The sequence below is a fragment of the Cavia porcellus genome, unplaced genomic scaffold (assembly GCF_034190915.1).
Source record: "Cavia porcellus strain 051 isolate PalLab524CR breed Dunkin Hartley unplaced genomic scaffold, mCavPor4.1 scaffold_21, whole genome shotgun sequence".
NCBI classification, from domain to species: Eukaryota; Metazoa; Chordata; class Mammalia; order Rodentia; family Caviidae; genus Cavia; species Cavia porcellus.
In genome coordinates, this window is record NW_026947504.1 from 5,501,209 (window position 1) to 5,526,416 (window position 25,208).

Genomic DNA, 25,208 nt, shown 5'->3' on the forward strand with positions numbered 1-25,208 from the left:
CTGGCTGGGTGGTGGTTATGCAGACGATGGGACCCAGTGACTGATGTCCAGGGCCTTTGGCATCCAGTCAATGAGGGTGGACTGATCTGGCAGATCCTGGAGCCTCCTGTCAGGCCTGGTGGTCTCTGTCTGTCTGCTCTAAGCTGAGGATTCCACCCACATCTGACTTCTACCTCTGTGGCCCCTCTGTGGCCCCTCTAGGTCCACTCATTGGCTGTCCTGTGTTTGTCCTCCCTGACAGCCAGGAGCAGGAGGGCACGGAGTCAGATGAGGGACAGTTACCTCAGGTGGTGGAGGAATTAAAGGACCTGCAGGTGGCCCCAGGCACACGTCTGGCCAAGTTCCAGCTCAGGGTGAAAGGTGAGGGCCAGGGCTGGGACTGCCAGCTGGGTGGGTGGGCATTTGGGCTCAGGTGGGTTTGCAGAAGGACACACAGGAGACAGTAACATGGTGGTTTTGGGGTGCTCTCCTCTGGAGGAATGGTGCCCATAGGGAGGTGGCCCTGGGTTGGACACAGTGTTCACTGGCACCAGCTCTGTGCTGAAGGCTGCTCTCTGCACCCCAGGTTACCCAGCCCCCAGGTTGTACTGGTTTAAGGATGGCCAGCCCCTGACTGCATCTGCCCATGTTCACATGACTGACAAGAAGAGCTTACATACCCTGGAGATCGTCACTGTCACCCGGGAAGATGCTGGCCAGTACTCAGCCTTTGTCAGCAATGCTGTGGGCAACGCTTACTCATCTGCCTGGCTAGTGGTCTGTGGTGGGTGCCCCAGGGCCTGGGCGAGCTGAGTTCTTGGAGTGTACCTTGTGGGCAGCATTACTGTGGCTAAAGTGGCCAGGTGCCTGTGGGGGGAGGGCAGGGCCCCTGAGGAACTGCAAAGGAAGGTCCACATTTCCCTCTTGTCACTGGGAGTTAGTTCCAAGTATGACCGTGGTCTGCTGGGCACCACAGGTGTGACCCTTGGCCACTACATGTGTGAGTGTCCACAGAATAATTGCAGCTGAGGCCTCAGTTCCTAGTGGGATCAGTGGATGGCAGCTGCCTGTGAGCCAAGCTGAGTGTGTGGCCGTGGCTCTCTGGCTGATGTCCCAGCAAAGACTTGAGAGCCTCTGCCATGGGCTGGGGATGCTTTAGGTCCTCTGCATCAGCCAGGGCCCCTCACAGCCTCCTGTGGCTAAGGGGGCAGTGTGTGCTGACATGCAACTCTCTGCATCTTCCAGGCCCCGAGGAGCCTGGGGAGAAGCTGGCATCAGGTAAGCTGTCCTGGTGGGCAGGCTCAGATGCTGTCCTACGCCTGGGATGGAAGAGGGGTCCAGGGGAAGCATGGGCCACGCAGACCATAGCCATGGTGGAAGTTCTTGGGGTTCCCACTAGTGAGTGACCTACACCTTCCAGAGGTGCATGAGCAGCTGGTGCCACCCCGGATCCTAGAGAAGTTCACCTCCAAGAAGGTGAAGCAGGGCTCCAGCATCACGTTTTCTGTGAAGGTAGAAGGTAGGCAATTCTTGGGGTGATGTCCCCCACCTCACCTCAGAGGGTCAGGGACAGCATACCCTATAGAGACCTTGGTCCCTACAGGCCTGGAACCAGGCACTGGACCTGTCTTCCAGAAGAGGTGGTTTGGACCCATTCTGGGAACTGGGCTATCGCTGGGGTTGGGTGGGTCCTGCCCCAAGGTACACCCTGTCCCTGGGAGGCCAGCACATGGGCCACTCCCATGAAGTACCTGCTTCTCTCCCAGGATGCCCGGTCCCCGATGTGCATTGGCTCCGGGAGGAGGTGGAGAAAGGAGTGCTGTGGATCAGCCCCAACACCCCAGGTTACACAGTGGCCAGCTCAGGGCAGCAGCACAGCCTGGTCCTGCTAGACGTGGGCCGACAGCACCAGGGCACTTACACCTGCATTGTGTCCAACGCTGCTGGCCAAGCCTTGTGCTCTGCCAGCCTACATGTCACTGGCTGTGAGTGGGGTGGGTGGTGGAGTGGGGGTGATGCCAGCACCACTGGGGTGTGGTCTGTCTCCTTATATGTCCTGGGACCCACCTGGGCCTCAGAGACGGATCAACCCTCAGTGCAGCAGGTTGGGGTTATATCTCAGCCCCTGGATCCATCCCCCAGCCCCTATTTTAGCGAGGTGGCTATAGGCTGGGAGATGGACAGGCAGCCTGGGCTCAGGTCAGGATCCTTATCTGAAGGTCTGCTCTCCTAACAGTGCCCCGGGAGGAGGAGCCAGAGAAGGCCCAGGCAGCCCTCATCTCCTCTTTCCTGCAGGAGTAAGTGGGGATGTGGCAAGGCTACAAGGGCTAGGATAAAGATGGGAGTACCCTTCCCCATGCAGGCCTTCTATACCTCAGTTTCCACACTAAAGCGGGGCTTCCACGGGGTCTGCTGGCACAGGGACCCCAACTATTACATCCTGGTCTGTTGTCCCAAGCTTCTCTCTGCGCCATGGTGCAGCCTGGTCTCTCAGGATACCCTTTCCCACCAGGACCACTCAAGCCATCTCTGCACAGGTGTTGGAATCTGTGGGTGTCGCCAGTCCAGCTGGACAGAGGAAAGGTATGAGAAGGGTGCGCACTTGAGCCCTGTGCTGGTGGGAGTGTGAGTGATGGCTGCCCTGGACCAGTGCTTCTTCCTCGAGTGGCTATGGGCTCTGGGATCAGGGCTCACCTTCTCAGGAAGAACACAGACAGATCCTTGAGGGTTGGAGCTGTTTCTGACCCCCATGTGCCTACCCACAAGCTTGCAGATGCCCAGGTACCATGTCCATGAACCTGATGGTTGGTTTGACCAGCTCTGTTCTCGATCCCTTGCCCTCCACCCTGCAGCTGTTCCCGCCACCCACCGTCTTTTGACAGTGCCTGCTGTCCCTGGTCACCCACTGTCTCCTCTGTCCAGCCCTGCTTCCTCTTGCCCATTGCCCTGTGGGCCACACCTTGGCTCAGATGCCCATGAGCCAGCATGGCTTTGGACCTGTGCAGTGGAGCATCACTCCTGTTAGACAGCCATGTCCTGGTGCTCACTGTTGGCCCCCAGCTGAGGCTGGCCTGCAGGCCTGCTGGGTAATTGTATGTCCCTCTAGGGGAGACCCTGGTGGCTGGGGAAGCACGAAGCCACCTGTCCCTTTCTGAGGTGGGCACAGAGGAGTTTCTGCAGAAGCTTACCTCCCAGATCACTGAGATGGTGTCTGCCAAGATCACGCAGGGTGAGACCAGGGCCTGTGGTGTGGGAACTGTGACCCCTTGTGCTAGGCCCCTGGGTTTGTCTCCACACTGGCCCCTGGGGTCTGACTGCACAGGAGGCAGTTAGGGACAGTCTTTCCAGGGTGTCATGACCCTGAGCCCTGCCCCCCAGCCAAGCTGCAGGTACCTGGAGGTGACAGTGATGAGGAGTCCAAGACACCATCTGCATCGCCTCGGCATGGCCGGTCACGGCCTTCGTCCAGCGTGCAGGAGTCCTCCTCAGAGTCAGAGGATGGGGACTCCCATGGTGAGGTGGGTGACCAAGACCAAAGAGTAGGCCAGGAGGAATTGATCCTCCCAATAGGTGGCAGCCTAGCTGGGTACTCACATGTGAAGGTTTTGCAGATTGGCTTCCAGGTAGAACCTCCATTCACGTGCTCAGATGAATCTTATGGGTGGCATACAGACATGGGAAGTGTGATGACCTCTGTTGGACCCCTGTTCCTGGTGTCCATTGTGGGTGGCAGCCCTGAGGAGCTCTATCACTGGGGCACTCCTGCCCTGAAGTCTGGGCATGACAGGCTGGAGTTCCCTCTTCCCTCAGATCTTGAGGGCAGCTGGGGCCTTAGTGGCCTGGTGCCCCTCTTCTGCTTTGCTTAGCATACTGTCCTTCTTGTCAGATCTTTGACATCTACGTGGTTACTGCCAACTACCTGCCCCTGGGAGCTGAGCAGGATGCCATTGCGCTTCGGGAGGGGCAGTATGTGGAGGTGCTAGATGCAGCTCACCCCCTGCGCTGGCTCGTACGCACCAAGCCCACCAAGTCCAGCCCCTCTCGGCAGGGCTGGGTGTCCCCTGCCTACCTGGACAAGAGGCTCAAGGTATTGGTGCCAGGCAAGGAGGTCCCTGGCCACGTCCTTATACGGGGCCACAGCCTGACCTCTGCCCACCCCTCACAGTTGTCACCTGAGTGGGGTCCCCCTGAGGCTCCTGAGTTCCCTGGGGAGGCTGTGTCTGAAGATGAGTACAAGTCGAAGCTCAGGCAAGTGTGCAAAGCAAGGGCAGCCTTGGCTCCATAGCTAGACCCTGCTGGCTCTGGGCTGGGGCCTCCACGTGGTTATTTCTAGGGGCCACAAGTGCTGACCCAGGGTGATGGAGGCTGAGGACAGAGGGTGGCCCACTGCCCTGTCCCCATGATATCCTGCTGGTAGGGATGCTGTGTGGAAGAGAGGTGCCTCTACTCTTCACCCTGCTTGGATTGGCAGTGGCAGCTACAGCAACAGGAGGCCCTGCCCCACTGAGTAACACAAGGAGCTGAGGCCCCCTGGAACTGATGCTGGCAGGGCCATGTGGCCCCAATCCCCTCATGAGTGACCTTCTCCACAGTGCTGTCATCCAGGAGCTGCTCGGCTCAGAGCAGGATTTTGTGGGTGAGTTACACTTCCTCCAGAGCCACCATATGCAGCATCTGGAACGCTGTCCTCATGTACCCGCTGCTATGGCCAGCCAGAAGGAAGTCATCTTTCGCAACGTGAAGGACATTGGCCGCTTCCATAGCAGGTGGGGCTGCAGGCTGAGGGCCAGGCAGGGGCTGGGTGGAACATGACATAGTTTATTATCTGGTGATGTGCACACTGGCTTGCATACAGGAAGGCCTGCCATACAACCTCATATGTATGCACACACACACATATGGGCATCGGTGAACACATCCACCTGTGCACACCCTTACATGCATGTCTGTGTGCACGGTACACATGTGCATCCACATGCCCTGTATACACACCCATGAAGAGACCTATATACACCTGCACTCTTAGTCATGCAAGACATGCTGGTGTGAAGTGCATATCCTTGCACATACTGCACATGTATGTCTTCTGTGTGTGCAGATACTGAAAACGGGGAAGTAAGCACACATGAATATAACACACTGTGTCGGCATAGACACACTACATTATATACCTGGATGTGTGCATGCACATGTGAGCACAGAGTACACATATGCACTTGTGTGGGAGCCTTGAACACTTGTGTTTTCTCTGGCAGCTTTCTAAAGGAGCTGCAGCACTGTGACACAGATGATGATGTGGCCATGTGCTTCATCAAGAACCAGGAGGCCTTCGAGAAGTACCTGGAGTTCCTGGTGGGCCGTGTGCAGGCTGAGGCCATAGTTGTCAGCACTCCAGTGCAGGAGTTCTACAAGGTGCCCTGCCTGCTGCTCCTGAGCCCAGTATCCTGGCCCTCACAAGCTGCGAGTTGTGTTGCCCTAGCCATCTGAAGGCTCATAGCAACCTCAGCAGAGGGGGTGTGTGTTTCTGTCTGACCTCCACCCCATTTCCTGCAGAAGTATGTGGAGGAAATGCTGCCTGCCAAGGACCCCACGCAGCCCCCTCCACTCCCACTGCAGCATTACCTGGAGTTGCCAGTGGAGCGTGTGCAGCGCTACCAGGCTCTGCTGAAGGTATGGTCCAGGATCCAGCTGTGTGGTTCTGGAAAGTAGAGCTGGGTCTCCTCCACACCTGACTCTGCCCCTCCTTGGCCTTCAGGAGCTGATTCGCAACAAGGCACGCAACAGGCAGAACTGTGCACTGCTGGAACAGGCCTATGCTGTGGTGTCTGCCCTGCCACAGCGTGCAGAGAACAAGCTGCATGTGTCTCTTATGGAGAACTATCCTGGGACCCTGGAGGCCCTTGGGGAGCCCATTCGCCAGGTGTGCCATGGCCATGGTGGGGGATCACTGGGCTGCCCAGGACTGGGTGTGCAGACGGACCAACCACGCATGCCTCCCCAGGGCCACTTCATCGTGTGGGAGGGAGCACCGGGAGCCCGGATGCCCTGGAAGGGCCACAACCGCCATGTCTTTCTCTTCCGCCATCACCTGGTGATCTGCAAGCCCCGGCGGGACTCACGCACCGACACCTTCAGCTATGTGTTCCGTACCATGATGAAGGTCTGCAGCTAGGGGCTGGGGCTCTGTCAGGTGGGGCCTGCGATCAGCTTCTTAAGTTCTCCCCCGACTGACGCCTGCACCCATCCACAGCTGAGCAGCATCGACCTGAATGACCAGGTGGAGGGGGATGACCGTGCCTTTGAGGTGTGGCACGAGCGTGAAGACTCCGTGCGCAAATACCTGCTGCAGGCACGCACAGCTGTCATCAAGAGCTCGTGGGTGAAGGAGATCTGTGGCATCCAGCAGCGCTTGGCTCTGCCCGTGTGGAGTGAGTCTCCTGAGAGTGGGACTGGGCTTGGGCTGATTCGGTGGCCAGGAGACTTTCCTAGAGGGTGGGTCAACCCTGGGTGGGGACCCTTGGCAGTGGTGTACCAGGAGCCTGAGCGAGTGTTCAGCTGGGCTGACTCCAGGGACGGGGAATAGGGTGGGCCCCAGCTTGGGGCATCCCTGGACCCCTGTCAGGTGTGTGTGTGGGGGGGTCTGTATCTGAATTTCCTTCACAGCTCCTCCCCAGTGTCCCACACCACCCCTACCTTGGCTGGGTTGGGAGGTTGGATAGTACCCACACCTACAGATTTGGGGCAACTGGTAGGGGCTTGGAAAGCCTACCAGGGTGGACCCGAGGGGGATGCACACCTTGCCTCCCTCATGGAGTGCTTGGCACCTCTGTGTCCTTGCAGGTGCCCCAGAGTTTGAAGAGGAGCTGGCTGACTGCACGGCTGAGCTGGGCGAGACGGTGAAGCTGGCCTGCCGTGTGATAGGCACCCCAAAGCCCATGGTCAGCTGGTACAAAGGTGCGGCCTGGGGCTAGGGCCCCCAGCCTCCTTGCCCAGGTGCTGGCCTGTGCCAGGCAGGGTGCCCAGGAGAGGTGGCTACAAAGGCCCAGGCCGGGTGTGGGGATCAGGGCTGGGCCAGGAGGAACCTGGATGGGCCAGGCCTGGCCAGAGGCTGACATAGGGACAAGTGACATGCAAGGAAACTTATGACATGAAGTTACAGGGGGAGCAACAGAGCTGGGTTGGCCTCCCAGTACCATGTCCGAGAGCTGTGGTGAGCTGCGAGCCACTGTGACACTGAGGCAGAGTAATTTCATGCTGGTGCAGGGCCTGCCAGCAGCCTCACATCCTCACTCCCTGGAAGGACTCACTATGGTTAGGTTGCTGGAGCAGAGGATCCAGACTGAGGCCATGGGCAGAGCCTGGTGTCACACATGAACTGTCAGTTATCCCCTTATGATGGAGTTGCCTGGCAGCACTGTTCTGTTCATGGCACGGTGGCAGCACATGGGGTATAACCAGCCAGGGGAGGCCCTGAGCCTTGGGTGCAGTCAAGAGGGCTTTGCATGGAAGCCCCATGGTTTCCTGACCAGCAGAGGGACAGATACAGATGGCTTCAGTTGTCCGTCAGTGTGGCTGTGATGCAGGAGAGGCTGAGAGGACATGGAGAAGAGTAGGGACTCCGGCATCATGCTGGGCTGGGCCCAGGGGCTTTGCTATGTCCTGGGTGCATTTGGAGGGTGGGGAGCTTGGGTCCAGGTAGTGGCACAGAATCTGGCTCCACTGATGGAGGTAGGAGGACCCAGGGGAGCACCTGGCACAGACAGCAATGCCTGGTGAGGGGACAATGAGGGGCTGGGATGTCACAGGGCAATCTGGCCTGTGATGAGGTGATGTGACCAACCCTGCTAGCTGGGGCAGATGTTGGGTGAGGGCCAGGAGGGCTGAGGACCTGAGTTCCAGGTTGAGGCTGGACTCCAGGGTTTCCAGAGGGAAGACATGAGTGGAGGGAGGGGAGCCATAAGGAGGGATGGCCAGGGGGTAAGACAAGGGCACCCAGAACTGGCCAGGGTCAGAGTCATGTACTCTGCAGGGCTGTATGTGCATACTTGTGAGGGCATGCTGTGGTACACACATGTGTGCACATGCTACATGTACCCACAAAGAGAAGTGCTTTATCTGTGTATATGCCACATGTGCCATACGTATGTGATGTGATTGTTATATGTACACACAAAGATAACATACATGTATACAAAGTGTACTCTACATACACATAGTACACACCAATGCCTATGCATGCATACATATAAAAGACAGATTCACACATGTAAATTCACACTGAACACATCTACAAACACTTCAGACACAGGCAGATCACACACATGTACGTACAAACACTACAGGCACAGAAGGAACCACACACCCAGGGATATCATTCATGTGTACACATAGATACTGTGCACACATAAACACTGCAGGCACATACAGGGACACCACATACAGGTGCTGTGCACACAAACATAAACACTGCAGGGATACCATACACATGCAGAGGCTGTGCACACACCAGTACTACAGGGACACCACATACATACACATGCTGTGCACACAGACTCATACCTGCCCCATGGTCCATGTCTGCCAGCTGAACAGTTGGTGACCAGGCAGTGGTCCGTGGCTTTTGATCAGGACAGCAAAGCTTCATGCATCAGGTGTGGGCTTTGCGCAATGTTTCGGGTGCAGCTGCCTTGCCTTGTGGGCAGCATTGTCTGGTGTGCCAGGGGCAGCGTTTCTGATATATTAGGTGTGGCACTGCTTTATGTACCTCTGACATACGAGGGAAGGAAAAATCCAGTAGAGACCACCAAGCTTGGTTAAAGGCTATATGGCCTGGAATTTATTGTGCCTGGGTTCAGGCGGAAAGTGTGATAATTCTGTCTGCTGCAAACCAGGGGAAGTGTGTCCCTTTTATAGGAATGGAGAGAAGGCAGGGGACATTAGGTGGGAAGACCCCAATAGCATCTGTGGTCAAAGTTCTTTGGCACTCTTGCATCTCAGGGAGCAGGGTCCTTGAAGTGGCCAATGTGGATCCTTGGATGTCTCCAGATGTCCCAGGAGCTGCAAAATTCCTTGTCCTATGTCATCTCCTTTTCTGTGCTTGCCATAAGAGGGAACTGAGCTAAGTTCTGAAAACTTAGCTCTTGCAGAGAGTAGTGCTTCTGCTGGCAAGCAGGCTGGGGGCTGGGGGAGGCGGGTCCAGTTGGAACCTTACAATACCAGGTGCAACATTTCCTGATCTGTTGGGAGCAGTGTCACCTGCTCTACCTGCCTGGATGCTTCCGTGTCCACAGGAGTGTGTCAGTTTTATGTGTGTGGGGGGGGGCAGCTGCGGTCATCATGCGTTGGCCATGAGAGACCCACTTCAGCACCTCTGGCTGGGGGGTTCAGTGTGCACTTGAGTTGGCAGCAGGAACACTATGTTTGTCTTTTGATGGAAGGGCCCTGCTGTAAGTAACACTGGTCATCATGTCTGAGCCCCAGTCGTGGCTGGTAGCCTCAGTATGAGAGACTTACTGGTATCTAGGGTCACATGATTCATGGGTAGGGTGTCCTACACCAGTGGACCTTTGGACCACCCTAAGGTTCATGTCACTGTATAGAATAGAGGCAGGTTCAACACCTGGGTTCCAGCCAGGAAGGCCCAAGAACCTTACTAGTGTACACAGTGTGACCCCTTGGCTGTTCCCTGGAGATCACAGCTGTGTGTCGGGCACAGCTGTGAGGATGGATGGCCTCCCCTATGCTGTGGAGCAAAGACCTGACCACCTGGGTGTGGGGTTGGGTGGTGCAGTGGTTGGTGTTCTCTGATGGGCTTTTGCTTTGCTGGGTGATTGGTGGCCCAAGTCCAGGCCTCTCGTGGGGCTCCGTAACAGATCCTGGCTGTGCAGAACCAGCTGTCTGCATGAGCTGAGGAGCAGGAGCAGAGCACTCCACTGGGAAAGCAGCTGCATGTTTGGTGCAGTGAGGTTGCCGTTTCCATCCCACAAGTGTGCTGGGCCCATTTTTCGTGCTGTTCTCAGAGTCTGCCAGAATTGGCCACCAAGGGGAGAATCAGGGCCTCACTGGGCTGGGTTCTGGTGTTCTCTACACCTCCTGCACAAAGAGCTGGGCCCCTTCACTGTTGTGAGAGAGGCAGGGCCCAGGCTCAGAGCCTGCTCATTGTGACTTTGCCCATGTGGGCAGCAAGACCCCAGTCCTGTGCCTGCTGGTAGAGCCAGGATGATACTCCTGATTGGCTGCCCAGAGGACAGCACGGTCCCCAAAGTGTCATAAGGCCACGAAGATCAGCATGTGAAGCTGTGAGTGTAGTGTGACCATGGTGCCCGCAGAGCTGCTGGTCAATGTGGGGTCCCTTTCATGGCTGCTGTGTTCATGCTGCAGGGCGGTGGCTGCAGGGAGCTGACTATAGCCCACTGCCAGGGCCAGCTTCCTTTCTGGCCACACACCGCCAGTGTTCCCGACCCTTCATCACCACTGCTGTCTCTGGGGATCTACTGGCCTCGACCTGCCCTCTTCTCCCTGTCATCCCACTGGGAAGGGACAGGGGGCCAGGCTGGACATGTTCGTGTACTTCCCTGGACCTCTCCATGGACATGACCCAAAAGGATGGGAACATCTCTCTTGAATGTCTGTGACTGAAGATTGAGACACTGGGACATCCCAGTCCAGGAGCAGAAGCCATAGCATGCTGGTGGATGGATGGCAACTGTACATCTGTGTCCTGCAAAGAGGTTGCAGCTTGAGGTTGGGCCTCAGGCCCTGGGTGCAGGGAGGTCACAGACAGAGCCATTGGAATGTGTGGATGCACAGGTCTGCAAGTGTGAACATTTTGAGGCAGGGTCTCTGGAGGCAATGTCCCCTCCCTGGAAAGAGGCTGGCCTCAGGCCGACATGTGAGTGGTGCCACATGGTTGATTATTATGACATGTTCAATCTTCACTTTTCTTAGAAGACTATTCTTTGCCTTCTGCACTATTTTCAAATTTTGTTAAGTCTCCCAGTGTGTTTTATACAAAGGATAATTTAAAGGACTGGGCCCTGCCTTGTCAATGCTTCCGGGCCCCTGTCAGCCTTGGGATGACTCGGGGTCTGTGCCCTAGGAAGGGTCTCCTTGAGTGGCTCCAACTTGGTGGTGGAGGAAGGAGTCAACACAAGGGCTTTTCTGGATGGTTGCAAGGCTTCCAAGGTTGGGTGCTGGATCTGGGCTTCTCCCCAGGGGTTTGGTGAACTTCCTTGGGGGACCTGACTGCCACATCAAGCTACAGGTGCCAATGCAGTGAGAGGACAGGAGGTTGCTGGGTGGTGACTGAGGACTGGCAATGGGCTGGGGTGAGTGGGGATTGTGTGAACTGGACTTGCCCAGCACTGGGGAGGTCCCAAGGAATCACAGGGCTCTGGGAGGGTGACCACGAGTCTGGATTCCAGTGGGTGTCCTTGTAGGGGCAGGTCTTCTTCCTCCTCCTTCTTTGGCTGGTGTCTGTACTAGACAGGGACAGAGATAGGTCTGGCTGTGCTCTCATAGAGAAGAGGTGAAGTACTCTGGATGAAGTACCTGGCACCTGGCTGTGCTCTTCTCAGAGAGAAGAGGGTGACAGGAAACAGAGACAAATGGCAGTGACAGACTTGGGCCAGACTCCCTTCATCACCATGACAGTGCTGTGCCCTGCTTTCCAGATGGAAAGCCAGTAGAGGTGGACCTTCATCACATCCTCATTGAAGACCCTGATGGCTCCTGTGCTTTCATCCTGGACACCCTCACGGGCGTGGACTCTGGCCAATACATGTGCTTTGCAGCCAGTGCCGCTGGCAGTGCCAGCACCCTAGGGAAGATCCTAGTGCAAGGTGGGCATGTGCCTGTGTTCCAGGGGCTGTGGGAGTGGCATCAGGCATGATGGAGCTCCCAGGGGCCCAGCTGGCACTTTGTGGGGGCACAGTGGCGCCAGTGTGGCTTCCACTCCTCACCACTCCCTATGTCTTCTGTCATCATCCCCATGATACTTGTCTGGATTTCTGTCTCTATTTATGTCTCTGACCTCCCACCCCCTCTCCCCACAGTCCCACCACGGTTCGTGAGCAAGGTTCGGGCCGGGCCCTTTGTGGAGGGCGAGGATGCCCAGGTCACCTGCACCATTGAGGGTACCCCATACCCTCAGATCAGGTGGGCTTGTCAGCTTGTCCCTGGGTCAGAGCTGAGCTGGCATAGCTGCTGGCCTCTGAGCAGCAGGATAGGGGTATGGCCAGGCTGGACTATGAGGTTGGTGCTGGGGATGTGGCTTGACCCTGAGAAGGACACCAGGGTGGCCACACCTTATGGCTGCTGGGGGTTCCAGGTGGTACAAGGACGGGGTTCCACTGAGCCCAGGCAGCAAGTATGGGATGCTGAGTGAGCCTCGCAGTGGGATGCTGGCACTGGTGATCCGAGCAGCCGGGTGTGAGGACCTGGGGTGCTATGAGTGCGAGGTGAGTGGGATGAGGGGGTGCATCTTCCTGGGGGGCACAGCCATTGATGTCACCTCTGCCCCAGAGTATTCTTGGCCGTCCCCTGCCTGCAGCCAGCTTCCTGGCTCCCATAGCTGCAGGACCTCCTTCCTGGCTCCCATAGCTACAGGTCTCCCTTGTCTCCGGATAAAGTACCTGGCACCTGTTACCTGTGTCCACAGGCCTGTCTTGGGCTCCTTATGGGGACCCCATGTAGCCAGGTACTACTGTAGTGCTCTGGGAGCCCTGACCCTTGCTGTACCAGCTCCCCCAGGACCTACTCAGAGGCTGGTCCTCTGTGTGGCTTTGTTTTGGCTGGGGACTCTTCCCCGTGGATGTACTGGTAAGCTGGGAAACTTTGCATAGTTTGACATATTTGCCACTGGCCACATGCAGTGCTTAAGTTTATATTTAAGTCCATTAATGTGAAACTAGTCTAAGATCTGTGCTTCTAGAAGAGCAGCCCGTCCCTGCAGGAGACCCTGTCCTTGTTAGGCCATAGCCAAGGTGGGGACTACACACTACAGATGCTGATGTGGCCCCAACAGCTGACCTGGGCCCCATGGGAAGCAGGGTCCAGGATACTCTTTTATCTCTTCTGCAGCTGGTGAACCGGCTGGGCACAGCTCGAGGGCATACAGAGCTAAAAGCACAGAGTCCTGTGCTTCGGGCCCAGGACCAGTGGCACAGGGAGCCACTCTTGGCTGGCATGGAAGGTAGGTCCTGCCATGCGCCTGTCACCTTGGCACTCCGACGCTGCACTTCAGGCTGACCTCGTGTAGGCCTGGGCAGGATTCTGGAGTACTGAATGTTACCTCTCATGCTCAGGCTGCACTTCTTGGGGCCGGGTTGGGGTCCCACAAGAAAGGGCTGTGGCTAGGGCCAGGGATTTAGCTCAGCGGGATAAGCACCTGCCTGACAAGTGCAAGGTCATGAGTTTGATCCCTGGTACCAAAAATAGAGAGAGAGAGAGGGCTGTGGCTGGAGACATGAGCTGCCACTGGCATCTGTGGGGCTGGCAGTTGAGGTTGAAGTCTGGGAGACAGCAGAGTGTGGGGCAACATCTGTGCTTGATCGGCAGCAGGAATGGTGTCTTAGTGCAAGTGGGGCCCACATGGGGTACACTGATGCAGAATCCTTGCCTGGCTGAGGGCCACTCCTGAGGTTCTGGGAGTGGATTGACTGCAGAGGAGCCTCATGATGGATAGTGAAATGTGACATGGGGCATCACTCCTCTGGGATCCCAGCTGGCTCAGCCGTGCTAGGACAGTCTGTGCGTGGAGGAGAGCAAGGCACCTGTGCTGGGCTGCCTACTTGGAGCTGCTCCCTGAGGGGGCCACCCAAGCAGGGGGCAAGCATCCTGTTTCTGGGGGCATGCAAGTAAGAGTGGAGCCAGCTCTGGTGGAGCTTCACCCTTCATATCCACCAGTCCAGTACTGTGGGTGTCCCATGGGACCAGTCTCCCAGCACTGGGGCTCTGTGTTCTGCAACCGTAATGGAGACTGTGTGCTCGGAGCCAGAGGCCTGTTCCTTGTCCCTCATGCAGCGAAGACCCGGCCAAACACCTGTCACCCTGAGTCCCTCCATCTGGCCTGTGTCTTTTGGGCCCTGGCATTCTTTGACCCATGACAGTGCCCATAACACCAGGCACACATGCTTCTATGAGAGGCCTGGGGCCACTGGGGCTAGATAGATCATGAGTACCTTGGCCAGGCTGGGGGCTGGCACTGGAGACCTGGCAACAGAGCCCAGATCCTGCTTTCTAACTCCTGTCTGTGGCTTCACCTTGCCTGGCTCTGCAGCCTGGTGGGCATGGACCTTCGCTTGTGCATCTGCCTGGCTGGGAGCCCCGCTACATGCAGCTGCCCCTACTGTAGTTGCAAATACTTACTGTCCAGTGCTGGAATTCAGGGCCACAGCACAAGTGCCAGACCTTCATCAGCCTGCAGTGCAGGGAGTGTAAAGGAGAAGCCCTGGTGTTCCCACCCCTATGCTGAATGTGGGGTGCTGGTTGTCATCCAACCCAGTGCCATCCAAATCTAGAACTTGCAGTTGGGCCTTGGGTCAGTCCTCAGCAGCTGGCTCCCCTCTCTCCAGGGAGTAGCCTGTACAAACAAGCACACACACAGACTCATAGAAAAATGCAAACACATGGCATACACATGGACAAGCACAAATATTCAGATACAAGACACGCGTGAACACATGCACATATGCACACAAGTCACATGGTTCACACATATGAGCACATGCGCACAGACACATGCAGGCACATGATCCACATGGACGTGCACAGAGACATACCTGCAGACAGTCTTTAACCATGAGCACATGCACACACATATGTATGCAAGACACATAATATATGCCAGCACATGTACTTAATGTATGCAAGCACACACACATATGAACAGGTATGCATATGACATGTGAGTATATGCACATATACACATATAGATACGATGCACATGTGAGTGCACACATATTTGCAGGCATATGCATATGAGTATGCACATGCATATACACACATGCACAGGCACATGATATGCACACATGTAGGATACACATGAGCACACGAGCATTGCCACATGTGAGTGCCTATACATGCACATATGCAGATGTGAGCATGCAAATACAGGCACAATATATGCATCAGCACATGAACACATGCTCACACAGGTGTAGTACATGTAAGGAGTATACACATGGCACATAACACATGTGTGAACACATGCACAAGGCACCTGATGCATAGTGCAGTACACATATGTGCAAACATGCACTGTAATGATGCACACATACTTGTGTACACAGCTGTGCACATGTACAACATGACATATAAATGCAAAACACGTATGTGTGCATGTCATATATGTACAGTATGTGTAGCTTTCCAGGGTACACATAGGCACCATTAGTATATTAAATTCACATGCACTATGTGTGAGGCTGGTTTAAAACATGCCAGATGCTTAGAGAAAGCCTTTCTTTGTGAGCAAAGTGGAAGCTCTTGGAACCCCTGCAGTTCCTCAAGTCCCCTTGACCCCTCAGACTCCCCACAAAGTGGCTCCAAAGGCTTCTGGGATGTACTGACTGCTCTCCAGCTGTCCAGGCTGAGTGGAGCACCTTTGAGTTCAGCTGCCCCCCTCCAGAAGTGGCAAGGGTGAGACCCCAGGATATGTGGGAGAAGTGTTGTCTGATCCCTGGATGAGCTGTCCCGTCCCTGGAGCTGAGGTTCCTTGTGCAAGGCAGGAACTGTAGCCCATTCTGCTGTTGGGCAGGGAAGCAGTAGAGAAGTCTAGGAGAGTCACTGAAGATGGGCTCCTGAGGGATGAGGTCAGCTGTCCATGGCACAGCATTCTGCCTGGCACTCTTAGGACTCTTCTTGGGAGGAGCTTGAGTGCCAGTGTCAGGACTTCTGGCCCCTCTCCCCTGGACAGGCACCTTTTGGTCTTTAGGATTTCTTGTGGTTGTCCTGGTCTGAGTGGCTCTGGCCACTCCTGTGCTCTCTCTGGGCCTCAGTTTATATATCAGAGATCAGGACCATATGCTAACAGGATCCTTTCCACCACCGCATGGATGGAGGCAGAGGCCAAGCTACCACATGAGCAGTACAGGCACCTGCATAGCCCACAGCACCCAACTCCAGCCAATCATCTCAAGTTTGAGGAACCCAGTGCCCCACACCCAAGTGCCATGGCCAGGCAGGGCTTAGACCTAGCACCCCTGTGCTGAGCAGTCACCTCACCACCAGGCCATACAGACCGCTGAGCCAGCTGTGGTTGCTGTGGGTCTGTAACCCTCGCTATCCCACTGTTCTCTTTGTAGTCACTGAGCAGGAGACTAAGGTCCCCAAGAAAACCGTCATCATGTAAGTGCAGCTGTGCCTCTAATCCTCCCCCTGACTGCAGTGCCCTGCATGCCACTAACTTCTGCACCATGCCTGTGTGGCCTGGCCACCTCTGCTCCTCCTCCATGTGGCCTTACTCCCCTTGGTCATCTGTGCCTGCAGATGCGGCCAGACACCTGTGCAGCCACTGCTTTGCAGAGCTGGGCTTCCTCCACCTGCAGCCAGGCTGGGGCCCTGCCCATGGACTCCTGCCCATGGCCCACCACCTCCCTGAGATCTCCTGCACAGCTCCAGGCGACTTGGCCAGGGCTTGGGCTTGAGCCCCACTGAGTGGGTGGAGAGGGGATGGAGGGCTGTGTCGTTCCTTAGCTGGAGACTGTTCTAGGAGTGAGGGAGTTGAACGTCCTGCCTGACAGGTGCAGCCGAGGTGGCTTTTTCACTAACCTGAATCTAAGTTAAACAGTGCAGCAGAAATAGAAAGCACAGGTCTTAGCTCTTTAAAGTCTCTGAGCCCAACTTTCCCGTTTGGAAGATGGGGAAACTGAGGCTCAGGAGGCTCAGTGATGCCTACATCCCCAGGGCCAGCCTTGCTGACCCTTTCTCCATCCCCAGGTGCCTTCAAGGTTATGGGACAGAGGCAGTTGGGGCAGAGAAGGTGGAGGTCATCTGCCCAGGCGCAGGACTGATGCAGCCACTTTGGGTGGAGGTGGGAGCCTCAGGGTGAGGACCTCTTCACCCCTCTTTACGAGCTCTGACTTGCAAAAAGGGCTGAAGGTGGCCTGCACTGGAGTCCCAGGTCAGCCCCTTCTTGGCCTTTGCCCCCGCCCCCCAGAGGAGACTGAGCATAGTGCATCCCGTAGTAGGTAAGCACCTATCCTGCAGTAGGAGCAGCCAGAGCCTGCACTGCTCATTGCCCATCCTTCCCAGAAAGAAGCACTGTCACCACTCCCAGCTGATGGATGATGGGTCCTGAGGAGCAGAGCGGAGGATCTGGAAGAAAGGGTGGTCAGACCTCTGCATGGTCTGTGCCAGGTGTGGGATGTGGCTGCCCTTACTCTCCAGCTTGAGGAAAGGAAAGAGAAAATCGCTTGTGACCTGGGGCCTGTGCCCTTCTGGGGACAGTGCGAGGCAGGCAACACATTGGGGAGGCAGCTCAGGCTGGTGTCCTGGCCAGCATGAAGAAATAGGCTTGTGACCCACGTGGGCTGTCAGCTCCCCATCCTCACTGGCTGGGGGCCAGAGGAGGCAGGACTTGTCCTTCTGGGCACCCAGGGATGGCCTTGTGTTCCAGGGCCATCCTGGGCAAAGTCCCCAAGTTAGACCAAAGTCAAGGAGGAGAGACAAAGCCTTTGCCATAGCCTGTTGAGTTATCACACCAGGCGACACCATGTCTTCCAGCATAGCCTCCAGTCCAGGTGCAGCCAGGGCCATGTGCTATGCAGTGGTCATGGCCCACTTTGCCCAGCACCCAGGGGCCCTGCCAGGAAGACATCAGGACCACCCCAAGGAGGACCAGGTAGCCACAGGGCCCCAGCTAGGGTCTGATCTGCCTACATGCAGAGCCTGACTCTGCTGCCCATGTTGTAGGGCATGGGACCAGGTAGGAATCCCAAGCTAGAGTCCATAGCTATGATAGCCACACAGTGTCAGGCTCACCTGGCAGTACAGCCCTGGGTACAAGCTGTGTCCCATCTCCACCTGGCGAGGCCGACTGACTGAGACAGTGGAGGTGCTGGCCTGTGGGTTGTAACCTGGGCCTTTTGCTGCTTTGACTGGAGCTGAGGTTAACCACATAGTCCTTTGTGCTTTGTTCCTTTGGCTTTGGGCTGGAGTTCTGCAGGCTTATGTGCATGTGTAGAAGTTTGTACAGCCTCACCCTTTGCTGCCCCTTGGGCTCTGGTATCCATGTGTGGCATGAGGAGGCCATTGGGCCCACTCTCTCGGGCCCTCTACCCCACCAGAGAGGAGACCATCACCACCGTGGTGAAGAATCCCCGTGGCCGGCACCAGTCCCCCAGCAAGTCCCCATCTCGTTCACCACTCTACCGTCCTGCCAGCCCGAGGAGGCCAGGCCTGTCTGCCCAGGTCCCTGAGCTGCCCTCCCCACTGGGGCCACGTAGGCCCGAGGGGGAGCCGGGCTCGATGCCTGCCGTGCCCACGCTGTTCGTGACCCAGGCTGAGGGCCCCACACCGAAGTGGGTGGAGGTGGAGGAGATCATCGAGGTTCAAGTGAAGAAGGGGGGCCCCCACAGTGTGTCTCCTGCCCGTGGGGCCCCTGGCCACACTGGGAGGGTGCTCGTTACGCGGCCCAGCGCAGACCCTAATACCAACAACTCCAACAACACACGGCTGGCCCAGGACACAGCAGTTGCCAGCGTCGGGAAGCCCGTGGTCTTCTGTGTGGACACAAGTGGCATGGCCTGGGCCACTCCTGAGGACAGTGCCATGGAGAAGGGAGGAGGAGGGGAGGAAGAGGACGGAAGCCTCGTTGTCAGAGAGGAGCCCCAGGACACCCATGGCCTTGGTGACCACAGCCCCAAGATTCTCACACACAATGGCCGGGCGCTGACCCTGGCTGACCTGGAGGACTATGTGCCGCAGGAAGGGGAAACCTTCGGCTGCAGAGATCCCATGCCCGACACCTCCGGGGACCCTCCATGCACGGTTTCGGTGCTGCAGAGAGAGATCGGCGAGCCTGCGCCTGTGGTGGGGCAGCCTGTCCTGCTCAGCATGGGGCGCTGGCCTGGCTCCTTTCAGCAAGATCCCTGGGCCCCTGGGGCTGAGGGCATCTCCTTCCTTGTGGAGAGGCCTAGCCCTGGGGGCAGCAGCCCCTGGACATCCTCCTTCTGTGCCCAGGTGCAACAGTTTGCAGACAGCAGCCAGTGTAGCTTCAAAACGGAGGTCTCCACCCAGACGGTTGACTTTGGAACCGTGGGCGAGACTGTCACACTGTGCCTCCGCCCAGGCGGGGGTGAGGGCCCTGGCCCCTAGGGCTGAGACCACCTGGTGGAACTTGGGCCAGGACCTGTGCTTGTGTTACTGCTATGGCAGGGACAGCCTGTGTCGCACTGATGCCAGGTCTGGGGCTCTCCAAGTCCCCTAGAGCCCCACCAGATCCTGGAAGCTCAGGATGCACATCCTTGCCCTCCTTTCTGGCCTCTACCTCACAGTCCCCTGAGGCTGACCCTGACCTGTGCTGGGCCTTTTGGGAACCTCTTGCCAGAGCATGTGGCCCAGCATTTGTCCTGTGCCTTCAGCTGCTGCTCCATGCAGCTCTCAGTTGTGCAGTCTTCTGTCATGGGTCCTGTGAACAATAAAAAACTCCTGTGCCTGCTGTGGGCTCCTTCTTGCTTCTGTGCCCACAGTGCCTTTGGCCGCAGGGTGGCCTATAGGGTCCTTGGTTGACCTGTGTCTGTGCAGATCCAGCCTGGTTACATTAGGCGTGTGGGCCACCCATGCAGACATGGGGTGATCCAGCAGCCCAAGTGGAACAGGCCGTCGTCAGAGCCCACGTGGGACCAGGGCATGCAGGGACCCACACACAACTGTAATACCCCTGTCCCTGACAAGTCCAACTGGGGCTCATTTTGGGCCCTGGTGACCTCAGAGTAGAGGATGGGCACCCTTGACCCTCGAAGGGCAGCCTGGAGTAATGTCTCCAGCCCAAGTGTGCGGTTCTTCACTGCAGGGGGAGAGTGGCCATGGTCAGCAGCCCTGGGTACTTGGCTTCGAGGATATCAGAAAGCTGCACCCATGGGTGTCTGGAGGGTGAGGGAGGCAGAGGAAAGGGAGACAGCTGCTGGTCAGGTGGGGCAGATGAGGGCCAGTCTGGAAGGTGACCTGCACCCAGAGGGCTGTAGCTGAGGTCCCCTGGACAGCCATCCCAGCTGCCCTGGGTGTTTGGAACTGTGCAGTGCAGCACCTCCCCAGCCAGCCTAGGGACTGGCCTGATGGTCGGTGTGGGCTCGGTGTAGGGGGCATGGAGGGTGTTGGGCTGTGGGCTCCAGGGGCTGAGAGTGGGCTGTAGCTGGGTGGCTCTGGAAGGAGGGGGTGTACCTGGGGTTTTGAGCCTGGGCCTGTGGGTCCTAGGGAGGGGACTTCTTGAGCCATTCCGGGTGTGCAGCCTCTCCATGAAACACTTGGGCCTCACCACACTGACCTCCTCTCCACAGAGGCTGCCTCAGAGGACTCCATCCACCCCACCCTTGATGGAACGCGTTCGGAGGTGACACCTACTCTTCTGGGGCTGCAGGGACTCGAGGCACCAGGCCCCTCTACAGGGGACTTCACTGTTCCCTGGCCCACTAGGCCACCTGCATCCCAGGAGGCCAGACCCCAGCCCTCCAGTGCAGGAGCCTCAGCTGCAGCTGGTGAGGCCCCATGTAGTGCTGCCTGTGGGTGTGAGCTGCTGAGCCCCAGGGACTCCTTGGCCCGGGCCTCAGTTTCCTCATCTATGAGACTTCAGCAAGACAAAGTGTCCCAGGGCCAGGGCTCCCTGCTTGGGCTGTGGCATCAGCAGGTGGAGGTGGAGGAAGCAGGAGGTGTAGGTGGGCTTGTGTCCTAGGAAGACAAGATCACATCAGAACTCTGCCTTGCTCCTTCCTGTCTCTTTCTATGGCCCAGCTCTGGGATCCTCTCAGTTCCTGCCCACACTGGGGCAGCTCCTCCTGTTTTAGGAACTGAAGCCTTTATGGGAGTGCCTGCAGAGAGGCTCTGAGAGGGCCCTCTTCCTTGCTCAATTGCTAAGTCCTCCTGGCAGGCTGAGTTGGGCTGGATGGCGGCTGGTCAGGCCAGGGACCTGGGGCCATCTGTCCTTCCACCTACCATCCTGTCTTGTGTCCACGCATCCTCTGCCCCAACCCACAAGCTCCTCTCATGCCCCTGACCCGACACACAGCCCAGATGCCCTGACTGGTCCCTGGCCTCCAGCCACCTTGTCTTGTCTCTGGTCAGGGTGCAGGCATAGCAGCCCATGACTCTGAGCATCCATGGCTCCTCCTCCCACAGCTGGGACCAGCATTTATCCTCCAGGTGCTGTGTCTGTCCCAGGGGCCTGGAGTGTGACTGGTCCTCCAGCTGTATCACTAGGCTGGTGTCATAGAGGAGGACACAGTAGAGGCTGAATAGTGGTGGGGCCTCCCGGTCCCGGCTTTGTCCTGTGCCAAGAATGCTGTGCTCTGTATCGTGATTGTGGTCCCTGACACCAGTGTTGGTGAACCTGATGAGAGCATAGCCCTGGCCCCCACCCAACTGTACTTTCCTTTGCTCCCTGGTACCCCACCTTGTTCCCCTGTGCCAGCCTGGTTCAGCCTGCTCCAGAGGGCTTGGCACATTGGCCACAGCAGGTTGTGTGTGTGTCTGTATAATTTGCCACTCAGCTACCCCCAGACAGGTGTCAGAGATCTGCCCACTCCCAGGCTACAGGTAGCAGGCAGCAATCAGTGGGTCTCAGTCTCCTAAGATGCACCCTCTGTTCCCTTGAATGTCCCGAGCCCCCTGTTTCTAGCTAGGCAGGGTGGCTGTACCTGGGTGGCTCTTCCTCTCAGCAGCTGCTGAAGTTCCAGCTAGGCCTGGGGTGTCCCTGGGCTGTTTAGGTGCCCTGGTGGGCAGTGTTGGCTTGTCCTTAGCTGACCTGGCCAGCAGGCAGGACATTAGGGATTGAGCCCCTCACGTGGACAGCATGTGTGCACTGAGCTGTGGGGAGTCCTAGGGCTCAAGTGGTAGCACCCCTCCCCACAATGGCTGGTGACAGTGGTATCCCCGCTATCCTCCCTGCCCTCTCACTGCTTCTCTCTCCTACAAGCCAATCTCCTGGAAGACCTGGAGGTGGAGCTGGCATCTACTGAAGGGGCCCAGGGACGAACGGTGCCTACCCGGTAATCTCCTTTGCCAGAAGAGCCCAAGGGGCACATAGGGGAGGCCACCTTGGGGGCAGGGTCCCTGTGTATCACCAGGCTCAGTGATCTCTGTGATTCCAGGGTGGAAGACACAGCCTATCCAATGGCCAGACCAGGACAGCTGCTCTGGGATGTCCACAGCCATGTGGTCACTGAGGCCACACAGAGGACCTGTGTGTATCAGGCCACCAACGTGGGTGCTGCAAGTATGGGTGCCGTGCTGGGGCAGGGGACTTTGACTGAGCTGCCTGCAAAGGCCAACACATGCAGCAGCTCACAGAGGGAAGGCTGGCTCTGAGTCTGCTAGCCCTGTCCTCAGCCACTTTGAGGGGACAGCTTGGCCCTCTGAGGTCATGGCAGGAGAGACAGCAGCTGGACAGAGGGAAGCACTTCCCATGGCTGAAGCCTGGGTGGGGCCCTGTCACAGGGAGGGGCTGTCACTACAGGGTGGCCCTGCAACCTTGCTGACCTGTGCATAGTGGGTGCCCAGGGATCCTGCCCTCAGTTTCCTCAATCACTTCCAGGGCCCCCGTCCATGCAAGTCACCATTGAGGATGTGCAAGTCCAGGCAGGTGGAACTGCACAGTTTGAGGCTGTCATTGAGGGCAACCCACAGCCCACAGTAACTTGGTACAAGGTCAGAGGAGGCCCATTGTGGGTACCAGGCATGGGTGGTCCTGTGTGGAGGGAAACGCCACCCCGCAGTCCCCATCCCATTCCTGTTATGTATTTCCCCAGCCCCTCTGGGTGGGATGTGGGGCAGGGCATATGTGTAGCATGTGTGGAACACAGCACTTGGCAGGGTAGGCTGAGCACGGCACGGGAATCTCCAGGGCTGGGCTGATAGCGCTTGGCTGTCCTTGTCCTCAGGATGGCATCCAGCTGGTGGACAGTGCCCGGCTCCAGCAGCGGCGGGATGGCACCACATGCTCCCTGGTACTGACAGACACGGCCCAGCGAGACGCTGGTGTCTACACCTTCGTAGCCCACAATCCTGGTGGCCAGGTGCTCTGCAAGGCAGAGCTTCTAGTCCTCGGGGGTGAGTAGAGTACAAGGGTCTCTGGCTGTGGGTTCCCTGGGCTCTTGTGACACTGGCCTAAGGTGTCACCTTGCCCACACTGACCATGTCTTGCCCTGTGATGCAGGGGATGGTGAGCTGGACTCTGACAGGCAGCACTACCGGAGGAAGCTACAGTCCTTCTACGAGGTCCATGAGGAGATCGGGAGGTACAGGCCCCCCAGGTGCTCCCTGAGGCCCCAGGGCCTATGGGACCCACGGTGCGCCACCCACACACTCCTTCCCCCAGGGGTGTGTTTGGCTTTGTGAAGAGGGTGCAGCACAAGGGAAACAAGATGTCTTACGCCGCCAAGTTCATCCCCCTGCGGAGCAGGACGCGTTCCCAGGCCTATCAGGAGCGGGACATCCTGGCCACCCTCAGCCACCCTCTGGTTACCGGGCTACTGGACCAGTTCGAGACGAGGAAGACCCTCATCCTAATCCTGGAGCTATATCCTGCCCTGCCTGGAGAGCTCTAGAAGGGGGGAGCATGGGGTCCCTGGACAGCCAGGTCAAGGTGACTGCTGTCAGCCTGCACTGCTCTACAGCTCACAGCAGTGCATGTGGGCTAGTATATCTTCATTCCTGGCCAGGCCTGAGCCTCCTCCAGGGATGGCACTGCCACCCCCTGACCCTGAGCACCACCCCCTGCTGGGCCCTATCCTGGCCACCGATCTGTGTCGAGAAGCTCCCCATGTTTCCTTGACTGTTACCAGGTGCTCATCTGAAGAGCTGCTGGACCGTCTCTTCAAGAAGAATGTGGTGACCGAGGCTGAGGTGAGGCCATCTCCAACTGGGTCAGGAGACCTAAGACCTCTGTCCAGCCCTCCTTACCACTCCACCTCCCTGCCCATGACTCCCTGCTCTGCTATGGCTCTTGCTCCTTGCCCTCTAGCCTTTGGGGCAACCCAGCTTGGGGCCCGCAGAGAGCTTTGTATGCTTCCCCATGGGACCTGTACAGGGCTGGGTCAGGAGCAGTGAGCTGGGTGGGTGGCCCTCATCTGGACCCACCTGTGCACAGGTCAAGGTCTACATCCAGCAGCTGGTGGAGGGGCTGCAATACCTGCACAGTCACGGTGTCCTTCACCTGGACATCAAGGTACCTCTACCCCAGAGCCCAGGCTGTCCTGCCTCCCCAACAGTTTGCCTACCTCTGAGGCAGGGAGCTCTCTCTTTCCAGCAGCCCCATCTGATGGAACTTGGCTCTAATATGACCCTGGGAATCCCTGCTGCCCATGCTGGCCTCATGGATCCTCCAGTGTCTCCTAAAACCCAAAGGCCCCAGGGGCAGGGGTCATCCCCAGACACAGCCCTTTCTGACATCTTGACTTTGCCTGACAGCCCCCCAACATCTTAATGGTGCATCCTGCTCGGGAAGACATTAAAATTTGTGACTTCGGCTTTGCCCAGAAACTCACACCTTTGGGGTTGCAGTACAGCAAGTATGGCTCCCCTGAGTTCGTCTCCCCTGAGATCATCCAGCAGGCACCTGTGAGCATGGCCTCTGACATCTGGTGAGCAGTGGAGTCAGGGAGGCCCCCAGGCAGCTGCTGAGGGTACCCTTGCATCTCCGCATCCTGCTCCTGGCCAGGCTCTGCAGCTCACTGTGCTTTCCTCCCGCAGGGCTGTGGGAGTCATCTCCTACCTCAGGTGAGCCACGCCGCTGTCTCTGACCCCTGCAGTGCCGCCTTCCACGTCAGCCCAGAGGCCTTGTACTCTGCCTGTGTACCTGGGGGGAGCCCCAGGTCCGGGCAGCTATTTCAGGAGCAGGCAGCCAGCCAACCTGATAAGGGACCTTCTCAGCATATCCTGTAGGCGCCATGCTGTCATGAGACTGAGCCACTCATCCCTCCTGGGCCCAGGGTTGTGTAGAGGACACTCTGTGACCATGGCTGCTTCTCCTTTTGGCTCCTCTGATGTCCATTTTGGGAAGGGCTGATATGTGTGCT

General features: G+C 57.5%; 1 protein-coding gene across 3 annotated transcripts in view; it reads left to right on the forward strand.

Annotated features, from left to right (window-relative positions):
• The window catches only part of Obscn (obscurin, cytoskeletal calmodulin and titin-interacting RhoGEF), a 95,803-nt gene extending 76,164 nt beyond the window's left edge, over positions 1–19,639 (forward strand). For 2 of the 3 annotated variants that reach the window (XM_063232821.1, XM_063232822.1), the window contains 24 exons: positions 242–360; positions 566–763; positions 1,225–1,257; positions 1,400–1,498; positions 1,746–1,964; positions 2,216–2,276; positions 2,492–2,562; positions 3,086–3,208; positions 3,358–3,497; positions 3,866–4,066; positions 4,145–4,227; positions 4,572–4,745; positions 5,235–5,391; positions 5,533–5,649; positions 5,735–5,899; positions 5,981–6,139; positions 6,230–6,407; positions 6,820–6,933; positions 11,652–11,819; positions 12,033–12,135; positions 12,308–12,437; positions 13,060–13,171; positions 16,284–16,326; positions 18,267–19,639. In XM_063232821.1, the coding sequence (XP_063088891.1) occupies positions 242–360; positions 566–763; positions 1,225–1,257; positions 1,400–1,498; positions 1,746–1,964; positions 2,216–2,276; positions 2,492–2,562; positions 3,086–3,208; positions 3,358–3,497; positions 3,866–4,066; positions 4,145–4,227; positions 4,572–4,745; positions 5,235–5,391; positions 5,533–5,649; positions 5,735–5,899; positions 5,981–6,139; positions 6,230–6,407; positions 6,820–6,933; positions 11,652–11,819; positions 12,033–12,135; positions 12,308–12,437; positions 13,060–13,171; positions 16,284–16,326; positions 18,267–19,296 (3,997 nt within the window). In that variant the 3' untranslated portion in view covers positions 19,297–19,639. The remainder of the gene's footprint in view (positions 1–241; positions 361–565; positions 764–1,224; positions 1,258–1,399; positions 1,499–1,745; positions 1,965–2,215; positions 2,277–2,491; positions 2,563–3,085; positions 3,209–3,357; positions 3,498–3,865; positions 4,067–4,144; positions 4,228–4,571; positions 4,746–5,234; positions 5,392–5,532; positions 5,650–5,734; positions 5,900–5,980; positions 6,140–6,229; positions 6,408–6,819; positions 6,934–11,651; positions 11,820–12,032; positions 12,136–12,307; positions 12,438–13,059; positions 13,172–16,283; positions 16,327–18,266) is intronic. The other variant, XM_063232823.1, reaches the window with a different exon arrangement.
• The last annotated feature ends 5,569 nt before the right edge of the window (positions 19,640–25,208 follow it).